The sequence below is a fragment of the Drosophila innubila genome (genome assembly GCF_004354385.1).
Source record: "Drosophila innubila isolate TH190305 chromosome 2L unlocalized genomic scaffold, UK_Dinn_1.0 4_B_2L, whole genome shotgun sequence".
In the NCBI taxonomy this organism is placed as follows: domain Eukaryota; kingdom Metazoa; phylum Arthropoda; class Insecta; order Diptera; family Drosophilidae; genus Drosophila; species Drosophila innubila.
This window is the reverse complement of record NW_022995372.1, coordinates 23,661,142-23,676,734: the sequence shown is the minus strand read 5'-3', so window position 1 is coordinate 23,676,734 and position 15,593 is coordinate 23,661,142. Positions and strand designations below refer to the sequence as shown.

The following is a 15,593-nucleotide window of genomic DNA, read 5'->3' as shown; positions in this document are numbered from 1 at the left end:
CTGACGATACGAATAAGACTTATATGCGCAGAACACAATAAAATATATGGGTAGATTGTACTCGGTATGGCCTGTATTTGCCTCAGCTCAATGGGAGTTTCCGGGTACTTTCTTATCTGCTGTGCCGGCTGCGGTTACAGTACTTAAACAATACTAATTCTTTAACTAATTCCGACTATTTTAAATATTATCATTCACAGGCATTGAGTATCTCGTAGAGAATCGACTGTTGCGTCATGATCCCCAGGATGTGGCGCATTTCCTTTACAAGGGCGAGGGACTAAACAAAACGGCAATAGGTAAGTTCAACGACTTGTAAATGGAGGGAAAGAGGGAAAAAATGCAATTAAAAGTTCATAACGCATTACATAAATTTCGCATGATTTTCTTCCAGGCGATTACCTCGGCGAGAAAAACGATTTCAACGAGGATGTGCTAAAGGCATTTGTGGCTCTGCACGATTTCACCAATCTGATACTGGTCCAGGCATTAAGGTAGATCTTTTATTCTCCCACGCACTCAGCCAATTGAATTAACATGATTTTATCGCTTAGGCAATTTCTGTGGTCATTCCGTTTGCCCGGCGAGGCCCAAAAGATTGATCGCATGATGGAATGCTTCGCCCAGCGTTATTGTCAACTGAATCTGGATATTTTCACTAACACGGATACCTGCTATGTGCTCAGCTTCGCCATCATCATGCTCAATACATCCCTACACAATCCATCGGTGAGTATTTACTTAAAAATATATTATCTTTGTATAGGAAAATATTCTATAAGTTGCATTAAAAGGAAATTATAAGTAAGCACGAAAAGTTCTAAAAAATGTAAACAGAAAAGTTACAGAAGTTTCTATTCAAATTTATAAAGTAAAAATGCTGACTTTGTTATAATTATGTAATTCATTGAGGGAATTGAATTGACACTGATAGAATTTAAAGTTAAGAAAAAATGTTGTCCATCAAAAAGATTTTCGATAATTCTAAAATAACTTTTGAAATTTATAAGTGAGTAAATGCAAAAAGTACAGAAATAACCCATAATATTCATTAAAAAATAATTCTTTGATGTGATAAAAAAGTTTTGCAGGGGAATAATTGATATAATGAAAGGGGTTGAAAAAATGTGTCATTCAAACTTAAAATGCAAATGTTGGGGAGTCCCCAAATGTCAGGTAACAAGTTTATTATTTTGTATCCATCCAAGCGCGAACTTTATTACTGTATTAAACTCACCGCAGTTTAATCTGCACACTTTGAGTACTTCAATTTAAGATTTTCTGTGAGCCAAAAAATGCTTTATTTCCGTCTGTTTTTTATTGGCAACAAATTGCAATTCACTGTCAGAGGGCTCGCTAACCGGAAGTGTTTGGCAATGACAGGAAGTTCTGTGAGTGTCAGTGTTTTGTGTCTTTTTGCCAAAATAGAAAATAAATCGCGAAACGCGTACGACGCGTGGCCCAAACAGCTTTACAATTTGCGGAATTGAATACTCTCCGTCGCTTGTCAGTTGCCAATTATCAAGAGTCCACACGACACACTTCCGCATTCCCCTCAACCCAACTCAGCCGCCTCCCCCGGCACACCCTTTTCCTCTGCAGATGTGCGTTAGAGCAATTACAAAATTGTTGAGTATGAGAAAAACTATAAATAGGTCAAGTCTAAAGCATTTTACACGAGTTAAAATTGCCGAGTGCTAGAAAATTAGCCTGTGGAAGTGTCTTGGTAATGATATCAACATTTGCAGCACAAATAACCCTAATTAATGACAATTTATTCAAGTGTATTTATCTCTGCAAATGTGCGTTTTGAAATCGTTTACAAATTGGTGCTACATTTTATTACAATTCTTTCTCAATTTATATTCGGATCACAAAAGGTCAAAGACAAACCCACCGTTGAGCAATTCATTTCGATGAATCGTGGCATCAACAACGGCGGAGATTTGCCCCGTAGTCTGCTCGAATCGCTGTACGAATCCATAAGGACGGAACCCTTTAAAATACCCCAAGACGATGGCAACGATCTGATGCATACCTTCTTCAATCCGGACAAGGAAGGCTGGCTCTGGAAACAAGGCGGCAGGTAAGTCAACTTTCCCCATCAATCTTTATATTTTTATAATGGAAATCTCTTTAAAAACATATAAAATAAACAGATACAAATCGTGGAAGCGACGCTGGTTTATACTGAACGACAATTGCCTGTATTATTTCGAGTATACCACGGATAAGGAACCCCGTGGCATAATACCTCTAGAGAATATATCGGTGCGCGAGATTCAGGATCGCAGCAAGCCGCATTGCTTCGAGCTGTTTGCCACAGGCGGCGCTGATATCATCAAGGCATGCAAGACTGACTCCGAGGGCAAGGTAAGTGAACCCCTTTAGAATATTACATAATTTTAACCAAGCGTCGAATACTTTAAAGAAGTTTCGGTTTGATGGTTCAGCTTACTCGAAAAATTTTATTTTCACAATTACTTTAAATTTCCTTCATATTTTTAATGATTTTAAATTGAATATGCATAATTTTATGGTTTATTATTTTAAAATTTGTTTAATAATGGTTCGTTATGAAATTTATCTAAATTTATTTATTTATTTATTTATTTATGCACGACTAAAAGCAGTCGGCAAACAAAAAATTACCAAGTATAAGAATTAAGTTAAAGATTAAAAATACAAATATAATTAAAAATAAATTATGAACTGTAACGAGAAAAAAATTATAGTTAGATCTGGGGTAAGCAAAATTATAAATGATCCAACATTTGTTGCTAGGATTGGGGAAAACCCAGAAAACCCAATCAGATCAATTAAGATTAGTATTGTTAATAGTATAGATAGATATGTTAATAGATAGTATGAATGTTAGATTAGTATAAAATAGCATAACAAGTTATTAGTATTAGTAAGGTCAGGTTTAACGATAGGTATTGGATACTGAATAAATGGTCTACTTGAATGTTTCATTAGAATATAATGCAAATGTACCAAATATCTGAACAAACAGGTGCCAAGAGAGGCCTACGACTGACTGAGTAGAGAGTATCGTTCTATGAGATAAGAAGATATTTGGAAATGCATTTTGTATTGTGTTTTGTTAATTGGATTAGTTAGAAACGAACCAACCGCAAAGTGTTCCTGCCAAACGTATAATTAAAAATAAACTTATATACGATTTATAAAAGTGTTTATTAAATAATCAATTTGCAGCACTTCGTTAGTTAGGCAACTTTGGATTTATTGTGTATCTGTGATACGCATTCCCAAAACTCTAACAATGTGGTCAATTTCGTTTCGTCTCTTTTCTGTCTATCTTAAGTTTCATTTCTTTGCAATTCTTTGTAATTACAAAAATTTGGATGGGGCGCAGCTTTATTAGCTCCGAAAATTGAAGATTTTTGAAAGAATCCCAAACCTTATTGCAATACTAATATAAACTGTAACAACTACACAATTCTAAATATGTATATGTACTAAATCAGAGAGAAAGGGAGAGTAATTAAATCATACTTATTAACATTCATTTACTATAAATTGCCCACGCACTTCTCATATATTGTATTTCTTTAGACTTATAGATATAAACGCAATAAATAAATACAAATTTAAATAGTACTAGAGATCGAATTGTCTTTACCATATGAAATGTGCGTTTTAGCATTATGTGAAAATTAAATATATTTAAATATGTATAACAACAAGTACATATGTACATATAAATTCATTAATTACATACATTTTGTACATATATATTTAGTGCGAATATACAAATAAATACATACTTTAATTTCTCTAAGTATGCCAGTAGCTGTTATATACATATAATAACTCGTAGCTTAAAAAACAATTTTGTATTGCTTTATCAGTAAGATAAAAATAAATAAAAAGAATATATAAACTATCAAAAGATAAACGTAATTTAATATTAAGGCTAAAGTGATATATTTACAATACTTATTCCGACAGGTTTTTAATCTTCGTTTTTGAATTGCAGTGATGCTTGAATTATGAATATAAAACTTTGTTTATATATTATTTATATTAGACTGACTACTCGTCTTCGGTTTTAGTGCTGTGCTGCTCCTCTGGCGAGACTGTGAAAATAAAACTAGTCCCATAATGCTAATAATTGAAATATGTCCTAGTATGAAAAAATAGCATTCAATACCTAATATAAATTGTTTCAAAAGTGCATTTCTATAAAATCGGCTTAAAAACCTATTTTATTGATAGAACGCTAAGCAGAAGTGTCGAGACTTAGGTGGACACATGGTCAGCCTGAAAAACCACGATGTTGATGGCAGTCAGTGAGAAATTAAAACCCCACGAATTTTGGTTGGGTATCAGAGATCCAAATGAAAATGACGATTATTTCTCGGTAACCACTGGTCCCAGGCCCTCTTTTGCCAGTTGGGTACCTGGCGAGTCCAATAACAATAATAACAAAGAACATTGTGTCAATCTTAAAACTTATACATCAAAATATTTAATGAATATTTTAAATTGTAACACCGAACTTCACCGATTAATTAGCGTTATTGCTTATCAAGTTGGTCTTATTTTAATACAATATACCCAATTTAAAATGGTCATCCGTTAAGCGGACTCCGCTCATTCTAGTGAGTTAATTAATTTGTATTAATTTCAATCTTTCGAATCATTGTTATTGAACTGAATATTCATTAATATAATAATCACGAATGTGTTAGTTTGCCATGTAACCCGCTATTCACATGTCACAACACCTACAAATTAAACATCCTCATGGCAAGTGAACTCGGTTGTTGGCACCTTAAGTGTTGAAATATCATCATATCAGTGATGTAATTGTAATTAACTTCAATGTTGTTTTTATTCAATTGTATTTTTCGATATTTTTAGCCATTTAGCCGAATACTGATTGTACGGATTGTACAAATGATTAAAGAAATTATACGTAATTTTGCGTACCAGACTTTTCACATGAGCAATGAAGTGAATAGCGTCATTTTGGCATTTTTGGTGATTCTTATTCAAAAATTTTAATTTTTAGTGTATTTTCTAAGAATGCCAACAATCAACAATTAGAATCCTGCTTGATGATTTCCAAGTGGAAAATTTACTCCTAATCTATGTGATTAATTTCGATAATCTAATCGATAATTTTTAGCTAAATATTGTTAAATTATTTTTATCATAACTATAAATTTCCGTTTTTTCAACCTGCGACAACAGTTCCTGCAGTTTATTATCAAACAACTCGCACCGTATGGTCATCTCCAAGGAATAGAAGGGATTCTTGAGTACATAATCCAAATACAGTTCGTAGATCTTCTTCAGTAATACATCCATGCTTTTGAGGCCCGTTTTCGAGACCAGAAATAAACTTGACGCCTACTTCCAATATCTCAGTACCGGAATTCTTTGGTTCCCGGCTCAATTGGCTGGCGTTAAAAATTCACCTTTGCATGTTCATAAAGATAACATATTTATATTCCGAAAAATTTCTTGATTATGAGAATTTATTTTTGATTAGAGCACGCCTTCCGAGTATATATAAGGAAATTATTCACAAAGAGCTATTAGTTGAACTAAACACAGCAAAATGGTCGGTAAACTCGAGCTTCTATTATTTTTTCTGCAACTTTGGCACGTTGCAATGCCAAATAAGACGCGTAAGTAATTTTATAGAATTCGAGATAAAAATGATATTATTCGATATTCGATTATTCGTTTTTAAATTAAATTTCTAGTCGAAGCTGTTTCCCACCCAATTCAACAAGAGATTCCATTTGATAGCAGTAGCGAAAGCAATTTCCCAATTCAAATTGGCAACAAGTTTTACCATATCGGGATCAACTCGAAAGTAAATTGGTATCAGGCAGCTCACAATTGTCGAAAACTGGGAGGAAATTTGCTCAACATCGAGAGCAGTAAGGAAATGGATGCAATCTTATCGCAAATTCCACAGGATCGTTACTGGATATCTGCAAACTGTCTGGCAAGAGATAGAGACTTTACATCTATAACTACTGGAGAGCCCATGCCTTTTTTCAGATGGCACAAAGGAGAGCCCAATAACGTACACGCTACGGAATATTGTGTTGAAATTAAAAGAACGGCTCTTAACGACGAAATATGTGTGAATAAGTTCAATTACATATGTGAAGCTAAAATAATGTATTGATGATAAAATAATAATAAATTATAAATATTGCTGGACATATATGTTTGATCAATATTCCAGATCTTAGCCTAGGACACTCTTAGTCCCTACAATTATAAATTGGTTTAACCGAAGAGACATCATTATCGCTACGCTAGTGGCGAAAGCAAAGGTTTGACCTTAACCAAGAAAATATCATACCAAGATCACTTGGTTCAAGAGATAAGGTAGTGTAAGTGTGAGGGGCAAAAAATGATAGCAACAGATGGGAACTTAATTAATACACGTATACAGGGAGGAACTAGGCTTTACATATACAAATTTTTCGCACATAATTCAATATTTTATACATGAAGTAAGTATTTATAGTTAGGCCGGGCCTCAAAAAGAAGGCCCTAGTCCATCTCTAAGAATCAAAGGCCTTTAGGCTGGTATTTAAACGCTTTTATTGCATATTTATACTTTCTATATTGGCTACTATCTAGCCTCTTCTAAATATATGCAAGCTTATAAATCAATCAAATAAATACACGTGTGACACTGAAAACTTAAGACTTGGTCGATACTTGGGTATATTTTTGATACGTAAAGTCTTCCTGAATGGGCGACCGTCTAAACAAGTTGATCCGAAAGTACATGCATTAGAGAGGAGTGAAAATTACTTTTTTTTATTTTCGAAAACGCTGTGTTATCAATGGCTGATACGATACAAAATCCTTATATACAAATTCTTAATTTTGTTGGTGAAATATTTCGAATTATCTTTGAAAGTATTGTATTTTTTTTATTGGACCATTAATACTTCCGTTTCCCACTTAGGCCGCAACTATTCAGCAATTAGACTGTGGGCAAGGTGCATGCTCTTATCGAATTCGCATGCTACTTGATAAATTTCACTTGTCGAAAACGACTTATAAATACAAAAGATTGAGCAGAAAGTCGTCAGTTCATTTTAGACATTCGAAATGGGTGTTAAGTTAATTTTCCTATTGTTTTCTCTTCAATTATGGCACTTGTCCATGGGAATCGAAATCCGTAAGTAATTGCAAGATGATAATTAATAAGAGATCTGTCATGTACTTTATTTAATTCTAGCTCAAGATTTAGCCAAATCAAGTGATTTTTCTAAATGTGTCAGCAGTTGTAACAAGTTCCCCCTTCAAATTGGCAGCAAACTGTATTATATTGAGTCTACTGTGAAGGTCAATTGGTTTCAGGCTGTTAATAACTGTCGCAAGATTGGTGGATATTTACTAAACATTGATAACAGTTCGGAAATGGATATTATGGAAATATTATTATCCTCTGGACGTTACTGGACATCTTCAAATAACCTGTCTTCAAACAGTTTTTTATCGCTTACAACCGGGAAACCTATGCCCTATAATAGATGGAAGGAGGGCCAGCCGGGCGAAAAGAGAGATAAAGAAAATTGTGTGGAAATTGTAAAAGGTGTTCTAAATGTAGAAGACTGCCAAACTTTGATGAACTATGTATGTCAAGCAAATAAACTTTAAGAATATTATATTTACATGGTATTACAAAAGAAGTGGTTAATTAAATAAATATAAATACTTGGATCTTGCTTGTTGATTTCCTAGTGCAAAAGTAACTCCTAACCCATGTGAAACAGACCCATTATTCGATAATTTAACAAAATATTATTTTTATTTGTCAATATTATATATGCCCGTTTTTTCGACCTGCGATAACAGCTCCTGTAGTTTATTATCAAACAACTCGCAGCGTATGGGCATTTCTAGGGAATAGAAGGGATTCTTGAGTACGTAATCCGAATACAGTTCGTAGACCTTCTTCAGCAATATATCCATGCCGTTGAGGCCCGTTTCCGAGATCACAATAAACTTGACGCCCGTGAGCGTTTGAAAACAATGCAGTGTAAAGGTGTCCGCTTCTAATATCTCAATGCCGGAACTCTTTGGTTCCGGGCTCAGTTGGCTGGCGATGGCGAAGAGTGGATAGAACATGCTCGCTAGAAAGATTTTTTCATTTGTCGTCATTTTGGGTCGACTAAACTTGAGGTTTATGGGAAAGTTGTCAGCCGACTCCAGTGTCGTTTTAACATCCCGTCCATCCTCCAGTGTCGCTCCATTGACCGGCATGCCATTGACGGCGACAAGCACATGGCCAACTGAAAGAACGGTTTAAATAATTTCTCAAAAATGTGAGGAAAACAATAGAAAACGCCTACCGTTTATGCCGTCTTTGCGGTTAAAAGCAACTGAGATTTTCTTGGGATCGTAGTCGAGCACCAGGTCCAGCGGGTATGTGAATGTCTTCTCGTGCTCTATTCGTGGCACATTATTATCCAGATTGAATATCAGGCCGCCAGATTTACTCACTATATAAACGCCAAAAATAATCATTTTTGGAATGTTTTGGGCAGAGTGACAAACACAGCTGACATTTACACACCGACAAACCGAAGGGCTGCCACCATTCCCAGAAAAAAATTATCGATCTGGCTAGTCGTACCATTTCAGGTAAGATGTCAAAAACAGTAGCTTAAAAAAAATGATCCTATTTTTATATGTTTTTAATTTTGAAGCTAGAATGTTTTTAAATTTTGCAAAATTTTTGTTAGAATTTGGTCAATATTCCGATTTTTCTTTTAATTAAAATTGCACCTTATCTTACCAAGTGGTGACGAACTTTAAACTATCATAAAAATTATCAGCTTTATTTTATCTAATTTGGAATTTTTAATATTCATCAAATTATTTATTGCAAGGAACTCGCCTTTTGCTAATTTCATTACCGTAAACTTAAATTCAGCAACTGTTACACTTTTAAAGCAAGCTGTTAAGCTGTTGTTGTAATGTTATTAACATCACATAATGAGCATAACATGGAGAGCTTAGTTTTTTCCAGCACTTGTTCTATGTTATCGATTGGCAGCTCGCAGTTCGCAGCTCGCATTTTTAGCTATTTTTCGGATGCTTTCCAGCCAGAAACAGCTGTTTTACCCACGAACTGCTGCTGTTAACCAACACAGTGCACACTTTACATATTTATATCTTAGTATTATAAATAAACATTGATTAATTTCCAAAAATATAATCTAGAGCTGCAAGGCTGCAATATAAGTATCGAATAGAGAAGCTCCCTGGTTGTGACACGAATATTGTGGCTTAGTTATGGGTTCCGATGACCTCAGCGCAGGCGATAAAATCCAAAAAGGTTTTCAAATCAACTACATGATTTTACGCGACGCCGACACCGGCAAGGTGATCTGGCAGGAAAACAAGGATTTCTCAGCACCGGATGTGGAACACGAGGCGCGCGTTCCCGTCAGGATACTCGACATGCGGGCCGTGTCCAGGGAAATCAACTTTAGCACAATTGAGGCCATGGAAAACTTTCGGCTCGATCAGAAGGTTCTGTTCAAGGGACGCATCATGGAGGAGTGGTTCTTCGAGATGGGATTTGTGGGGCCCAACACTACCAACACCTGGCAAAGCACCATCGAAGCGGCCCCCGAGTCCCAAATGATGCCAGCCAAGGTCTTAAATGGCAATGTGACAATTCAAACCAGTTTCTATGACAACGAAACACTCATCACAAAATCGGTTGTGCGCTTGTATTACATATGAAAACTGTCACGACTGTGCGAGAGGAGGGGGCTGTGTGGGCGCTACGCCTACCTCACACACACACACACACACATACGCATACGCATACTCAGCACTTCTCTGACACACACTCTCATTGTCAGGTGTTCATCATATACATATGTTGTCACATACATATTGATCTTCTGCTGCCGTCGCTGCTGCTGCTTCTTCATTCTTCTGCATTGCCGTAACAACAACAACAACAACTAGAAAAAAGAATTCATCAAATATTCTCAAATTAACTTTTTCAGCTTGGCAATGAGACAAATATGTGAATATACTAACAGAAATATACACATAATTTTTGCGCATTTTGTATGCAATTGTTAATTGTGCGTTTTTTAAGCTAGTGAAAATTATCGTACATACATACACACATATACGAATCTAGACTAATGCATTTTAATATCTACTTTACATTATAAATGATTGTTTAATTTATTAATAAAGTATTAACGAATGTAATACACCTTAAGCAGTCAAAAATTGTGTTCTTATTTCTTCTGATGGAATTTTTAAATGTATTTAGTCTTAAATACGAGTAAATTTAAATGAAATTGTATTTTAAATTAACGTATGTCTGTAATTCGATTTAGACCGTTTTTATTCAAATTTTCATGTAGAACTGCTTTGTTAAGAGTGTTTCAAGGTGGGACTTGAATATCGCCTTTATTAGTTGTTTATTGATTAATATAAGACTGGGAATAGGTTTTTAAATGTGATTTTATTATATGCAGCACTTGTTCATAGGTATTATATTCACACATTTTAAAATTGATTAAATTGGATCTCCACTTTTTAAATCGCTGGATTTTCTTTCAGTAAATATTAAAAATACTTGAAAAATCCAGTTTTCAGTAAATTGTTCCTGGTACTGGTGTAGATTCTAGTACCACTATTATCTAATTTAAAAATTTCCCTACTAGTAACATTATACTTGAAATTTTCCGTATCACTTAATTTTTTCACTAACACCAAATATTAAGTTGAAAATTTTTAATGAGAGAAATCAGTATTCTTCTATTTTAATATCCCCTCCTTCGTTGAATAAAAAACCGACCTAAGTATCAATTTGATTTTATAAATATATATTTATATTCATCGATTTTAATCTATGTTGCCCTCTGCGATAAGTAAACCATTTTAAATACCATTAACTGCCATATTATTAACTTAATTTTAGCTGAATATCACGTGAATATCGACTCCAATTATCATACTCGTATTTATATATCATGTCAGACATTGAGAAAGTGCAAAGGGGTCAGACAATAGGTTGACGCTTGTGTCTTACTTTCAAAATCAAAGCATAATTTATGCAAAAGTCTCTTGAGTTACGCCCCCTTGGGCGATTTCTGGTTCAGAACCAACTTGATAAATATTTATAATCAAATGTTTTGCAAAAACTGAACTCGATTGTAGCGGATTAAGAAGACGACAGAAGAACTTGAGATTGAAGTTGACGGCAACTTGACCCCATTTCGTTGGGGGCACTCGTCTAAAGTAGAGCTGCCGCCAGGTGTTGGTTGATCGCCTAAGAGAGACACTTAATTATGCCGAGAAAGTCTTCTTTTTGACCAGACGACAAAGTTGGCTAACAGTTGAACTTGGACAGGCATCTGGAACGGGTGAAATCATGGCGAATCTACGCAGTGTCCTCTTGCTACTTCTCGTAGCTCTTCTCGCTTTAGCTGCGATCAGCAGCGCATCTGCCCAGAAGAATAAGAATAATAAGAAGAATAAACAGAGACCCCAGCAAGATGGCCAGGGAGGTCATCCAAGCAGACGTCCCAACCAGGGACAGGGACATAGACCCCAAAAACAACAGCAGCGACCCAATAAGCCACAACAGAATAAACCCAATTCAAAGGTTTTCACCACAACACTTCCTACTTTGGGTAAGATTCGAGGACGTACTACAATCACAGACTGGACGGGCAAGAGCATAATGCAGTTTCTCGATATTCCCTACGGAAAAGCTGAACGCTTCAAGGTGAGCATTTTTTCTGAAATCCTTTCTATTGATAATTGAATTTTATTACATTTTTTTAAGACAAATAATTACTTATAATGCAATTCGAATTTTAAATAATTAACTAATTGAATTATTCAAAATTAATATAAATACTTAATTATTATTAAATAAATTATTATAAACTATTTTTATTTATGGACAAGTTTTAAACTTTATGTAGGCTGAATAGGCAAATAAATAACCCCTCATTAGATATTATTGTGATTTTATTGTTCATTAATTCTTAATTTAAAGATTTCAATAATATGTTATTTCAGCTTAGTCTTAAAATCAATAAATTGTTAATTTTAATCCTAACTCTCTCCCTCAAAAGGCAGCTGAAGCAGCTTCACCCTGGAAGGGTATTCTGCAGGCGCACAAACATCATGCCGGCTGTCCCTCCATACAAAATCTGTTGAAGTTCGTCAACCTGGAGGAGAACGGCGTTGATGTGGAGGACTGTCTGCGTCTCACGGTCAATACGAAATCGGTAGGTTCACTGATCTTCTCTGAATCAAATCTTTATGTATGTTATTCCATAACAATTGTCTTTAGTTGGAAGGCGAACCTGCTCCTGTCATGGTTTATGTGCATGGTGACTTCTTCTATGATGGCGACACAGTAGAAGCGGCTCCTGGTTACCTCTTGGAGCAAGATGTGGTTTTGGTATCGGTGCGTTATCGTCTTGGACCCTTTGGATTCCTTTCTACCCTCAGCGAGGAGATGCCCGGCAATGCGGCTGTTACTGATCTCATTCTTGCCCTGAAGTGGATACAGGAGCACATTTCAGCTTTTGGAGGAGATCCACAGCGTGTGACACTCTTTGGACAGGTGGGAGGAGCAGCTCTCATCAATGTTCTCACCTTGAGTCCGGCCGTGCCGAAGGGTCTGTTCCATCGGGTTATCTACCAGTCGGGCACAGCACTCTCGCCGGCCTTTATTACGGATTCCCCTCTAGCTTCGACCACGGAAATTGCCCGCCTTGCCGGCTGCAAGAGTTCCAAGGTGGATTCGATGCACAAGTGCTTCAATCGGATGAATGCCACCGTGTTGTTGGTTGCCTTTAGTTTGCACGGCGAGAAGAAGTCTTCACTTAGTGCCGGCGCCTATGGAGGCATCCAGCTGGTCATCGGTGGACCTTCCGGGATTCTCCCAGAACATCCTGGTCGTTTGCTTGCTGCGGAGAATTTCCAGGCATATCCCACTTTGGGTGGCAGCGTAAAGCACGGAGGAACCTTCATGATGAGAGGTAAGCAATTGAAGAAGATAGCAGAGAGAAGAAGGGAAGACAGATAGATACAAAGAGAGAGAGAGAGAGAAAGAGAGTTGGTAAAATAATATAGGTTGAGAGAGAAGGAGAAGAGAAAGGTGAAGGAGATCGGACAGATAGAAAATATAAAAGATAGAGTTGGAAATACAAACTAGGATGAGGGAATAGTAAGAAAATTTAAAAGAAAAGAATAGAAGGAAATTTAACGGCCTCAGTGGAGAAGACACTAGGAAAGAGAAAGGAAGTGAAAAGTAAAGAGCTAAGAGAAAAACACATAAAATCTCCGCGACTCCAGGGCCTCGATATGTGAATGTCTTAATATATGATCTAATAAACTGATCGAACAGGTTTCTAATCTAAGCCCTAGAGACTTTAAACCGGTTTAAGATCGAATAAATCTTAATATATTACGAAAGTAGTTAAACAATTAAGTCAGAAAGGGGTCAGAAGTAGGTCAAAATTAATAAATGCCAATAATTATGAAAAGGATCTATTGAAAAATATAACAAATATGTGGTATTTATCTTAAATTTAATATTCAATCTCTTCATTGCAGACATTTTCGTGGAAAGCTTAAATGAGAGCACTTCTGATGCCAAGATGAGCGGACCAAAATATATAGATACGATTATACAGCAGATCAATGGAGATGATCCTACTGGCTCCTGGCGGGAGTTTGCCGAGGAATATATTTTCAGTGAAACTGACATTAAGAACGGTAGCTTCAAACGTCTAACACCGGGTCTTATTGATGTGAGTTTAAATTCAAAATATTAAGTTTTTAAAAAATTTTTATTTAATAATAAGTAGAAAACAAAAAAAAAAACAAATATTAGTACAATAAAACTAGGAAGTATAAAATTTTTAAATTAAAATTAGAAAACTATAATAAAGAATGATATTTTTCGAAAATTAAAGTTAGGTAACCAAAATTAAGATGGTAAAAAATAGTAGTCGAAATTAAAAACATTTTTCTTTTAAGTATGTCAGCAATTGCACTTTTTTCAACAACCAAAAAGGAACCAGCAAAAAAGTATATAATATTATCAAGAGTCCAATTTACACATTGCTTAAAAATGTTATGCTTATTTAAAGTTAAATAATATTATATATATTTTTTTTTTGCAGCTCTGCAGCACAATTGCGTTGAAGAATCCAGTTCTCTTGGTGCTGCAGGCGAATGCCAAGAAGCTGCCTAATAGCACCTATCTCTACACCTTTGACTATGAGGGGGAGTTGAATCGTTATGCCACCGGGGAGGACGAGGCCATCGATGTGCCCTTCGACATGGGCGTCAGTCTCACCGATGAGAATCTCTATCTCTTCCCCTGGCCTCGTATCCATATGATAAACGCCAATCGCGATGTGAAGATTGCCAAGCGTTTGGTGGCTCTCTGGACTTCATTTGCAGCTGATGGGGTACCCCGGGCAGAGGGTGTTCCCGCCTGGCCTCCGATGAGCGATGAAACTGGACCCTATATGCATATCGGACGAACAGTCACCTTCGGGGATAATTACCTGGATGAGTACAGCATTGCGGTGCAGGAGGTGAAGCAGGGTTACAGTCTGGTCAACGATGATTACTATGAAATTGAGGCCTTTATACGGGATGCTCTCGATAAGCAGGAGAAGCCCAATGCAACGGAGGCTGAGGACGAAGACGAAGCCGATGACGAAGAGGAAGGGAGCAATGATAACGAGGCGCGTGGTCAAAGTTTAGTTTTTATTGCCAAGAAATCATCACGCACTTACAAACCTGTTAAAAGTTACTAAAGGTCAATGAATATAAATATCAGCTATAAGTAGGTTACCTTAAGAGAAAACTTTCTTTATTTATAAATTAACTTATTTCTGGGGTCATCTTAAAAGTATACTTTCTTTATTTAAAACTTAACTTTTTTCTGAAGATCTTTTGTACTAATTAAATACGAGTATGACTTTAATATAGTAGTTGAGTTCCTAAATTTAGCTCTTTTCATAACCAAATTAAACCTATTATACAATTGATTATATGAAAATGTTCTCTTAAAAATTATTTAAAATATTTGCCAGCGAAATCGTTATTTACTTATCAATGACAGAGAGGTTGTATATGAAATGTATCCCGTAGTATACAAGTATACTTATATGTATTTAATTGCTGATTATATTTTATTTATGCCAATTCAGGGGTACTTGAATTTTTTAATGAGATGTGTGAGTCTTATGTTATTCTCAAATATGTTGAGTGGGTAAATTAATTTTTTTCGCAACAAAGCGGTTATCAAAATCGTAATCTGCGATGAATTCTTAAAATATTTTCCCAAGAAACAATGGGTCTAAAATCAATTTCGAGCTAAACATTTTATGATATTTAGTTACAAAGTAAGTGTGTATATCGAACATATATTTATTCAAAAGCTCTGCGTGGTATTTATTTTTCACCCCTTACAAGATATAACAGCTCTTATCTTATGTGTATATATGTATTTTATGTATATGACATTATATATACATACATATGTTGTTAATACAATCTAA

The 15,593-nt window shown here is 35.5% G+C and overlaps 6 protein-coding genes across 6 annotated transcripts in view; 5 read left to right on the top strand and 1 right to left on the bottom strand.

Annotated features, from left to right (window-relative positions):
• Positions 1 to 4,320, top strand: part of LOC117781239 (probable serine/threonine-protein kinase DDB_G0272282) — a 35,516-nt gene extending 31,196 nt beyond the window's left edge. The window contains exons 4-9 of the mRNA XM_034617992.1: positions 201 to 299; positions 395 to 494; positions 555 to 729; positions 1,881 to 2,086; positions 2,160 to 2,373; positions 4,243 to 4,320. Of these exons, the coding sequence (XP_034473883.1) occupies positions 201 to 299; positions 395 to 494; positions 555 to 729; positions 1,881 to 2,086; positions 2,160 to 2,373; positions 4,243 to 4,320 (872 nt within the window). The remainder of the gene's footprint in view (positions 1 to 200; positions 300 to 394; positions 495 to 554; positions 730 to 1,880; positions 2,087 to 2,159; positions 2,374 to 4,242) is intronic.
• Positions 4,321 to 5,541: 1,221 nt separating this feature from the next.
• Positions 5,542 to 6,210, top strand: LOC117780764 (C-type lectin 37Db-like). The gene is made up of 2 exons (XM_034617409.1): positions 5,542 to 5,663; positions 5,742 to 6,210. Exons 1-2 carry the CDS (start codon positions 5,594 to 5,596, stop codon positions 6,173 to 6,175), a joined length of 504 nt encoding a protein of 167 aa, XP_034473300.1. The 5' UTR covers positions 5,542 to 5,593; the 3' UTR covers positions 6,176 to 6,210.
• An 848-nt stretch (positions 6,211 to 7,058) lies between these two features.
• On the top strand, positions 7,059 to 7,732 carry LOC117780759 (C-type lectin 37Db-like). Its single transcript, XM_034617404.1, has 2 exons — positions 7,059 to 7,189; positions 7,250 to 7,732. The coding sequence occupies exons 1-2, from the start codon at positions 7,120 to 7,122 to the stop codon at positions 7,669 to 7,671; spliced, it is 492 nt and encodes a 163-aa protein (XP_034473295.1). The 5' UTR covers positions 7,059 to 7,119; the 3' UTR covers positions 7,672 to 7,732.
• A 60-nt stretch (positions 7,733 to 7,792) lies between these two features.
• On the bottom strand, positions 7,793 to 8,586 carry LOC117780758 (trafficking protein particle complex subunit 4). The gene is made up of 2 exons (XM_034617403.1): positions 8,367 to 8,586; positions 7,793 to 8,306 (listed from the first exon to the last, which is right to left on the bottom strand). Exons 1-2 carry the CDS (start codon positions 8,539 to 8,541, stop codon positions 7,822 to 7,824), a joined length of 660 nt encoding a protein of 219 aa, XP_034473294.1. The 5' UTR covers positions 8,542 to 8,586; the 3' UTR covers positions 7,793 to 7,821.
• Positions 8,587 to 9,155: 569 nt separating this feature from the next.
• On the top strand, positions 9,156 to 10,264 carry LOC117780760 (probable cGMP 3',5'-cyclic phosphodiesterase subunit delta). Its single transcript, XM_034617405.1, has one exon. It carries the CDS (start codon positions 9,313 to 9,315, stop codon positions 9,766 to 9,768), a length of 456 nt encoding a protein of 151 aa, XP_034473296.1. The 5' UTR covers positions 9,156 to 9,312; the 3' UTR covers positions 9,769 to 10,264.
• Positions 10,265 to 11,425: 1,161 nt separating this feature from the next.
• LOC117781238 (glutactin) lies at positions 11,426 to 14,921 on the top strand. The gene is made up of 5 exons (XM_034617991.1): positions 11,426 to 11,782; positions 12,138 to 12,293; positions 12,359 to 13,052; positions 13,630 to 13,826; positions 14,202 to 14,921. Exons 1-5 carry the CDS (start codon positions 11,426 to 11,428, stop codon positions 14,844 to 14,846), a joined length of 2,049 nt encoding a protein of 682 aa, XP_034473882.1. The 3' UTR covers positions 14,847 to 14,921.
• Positions 14,922 to 15,593: the final 672 nt, after the last annotated feature.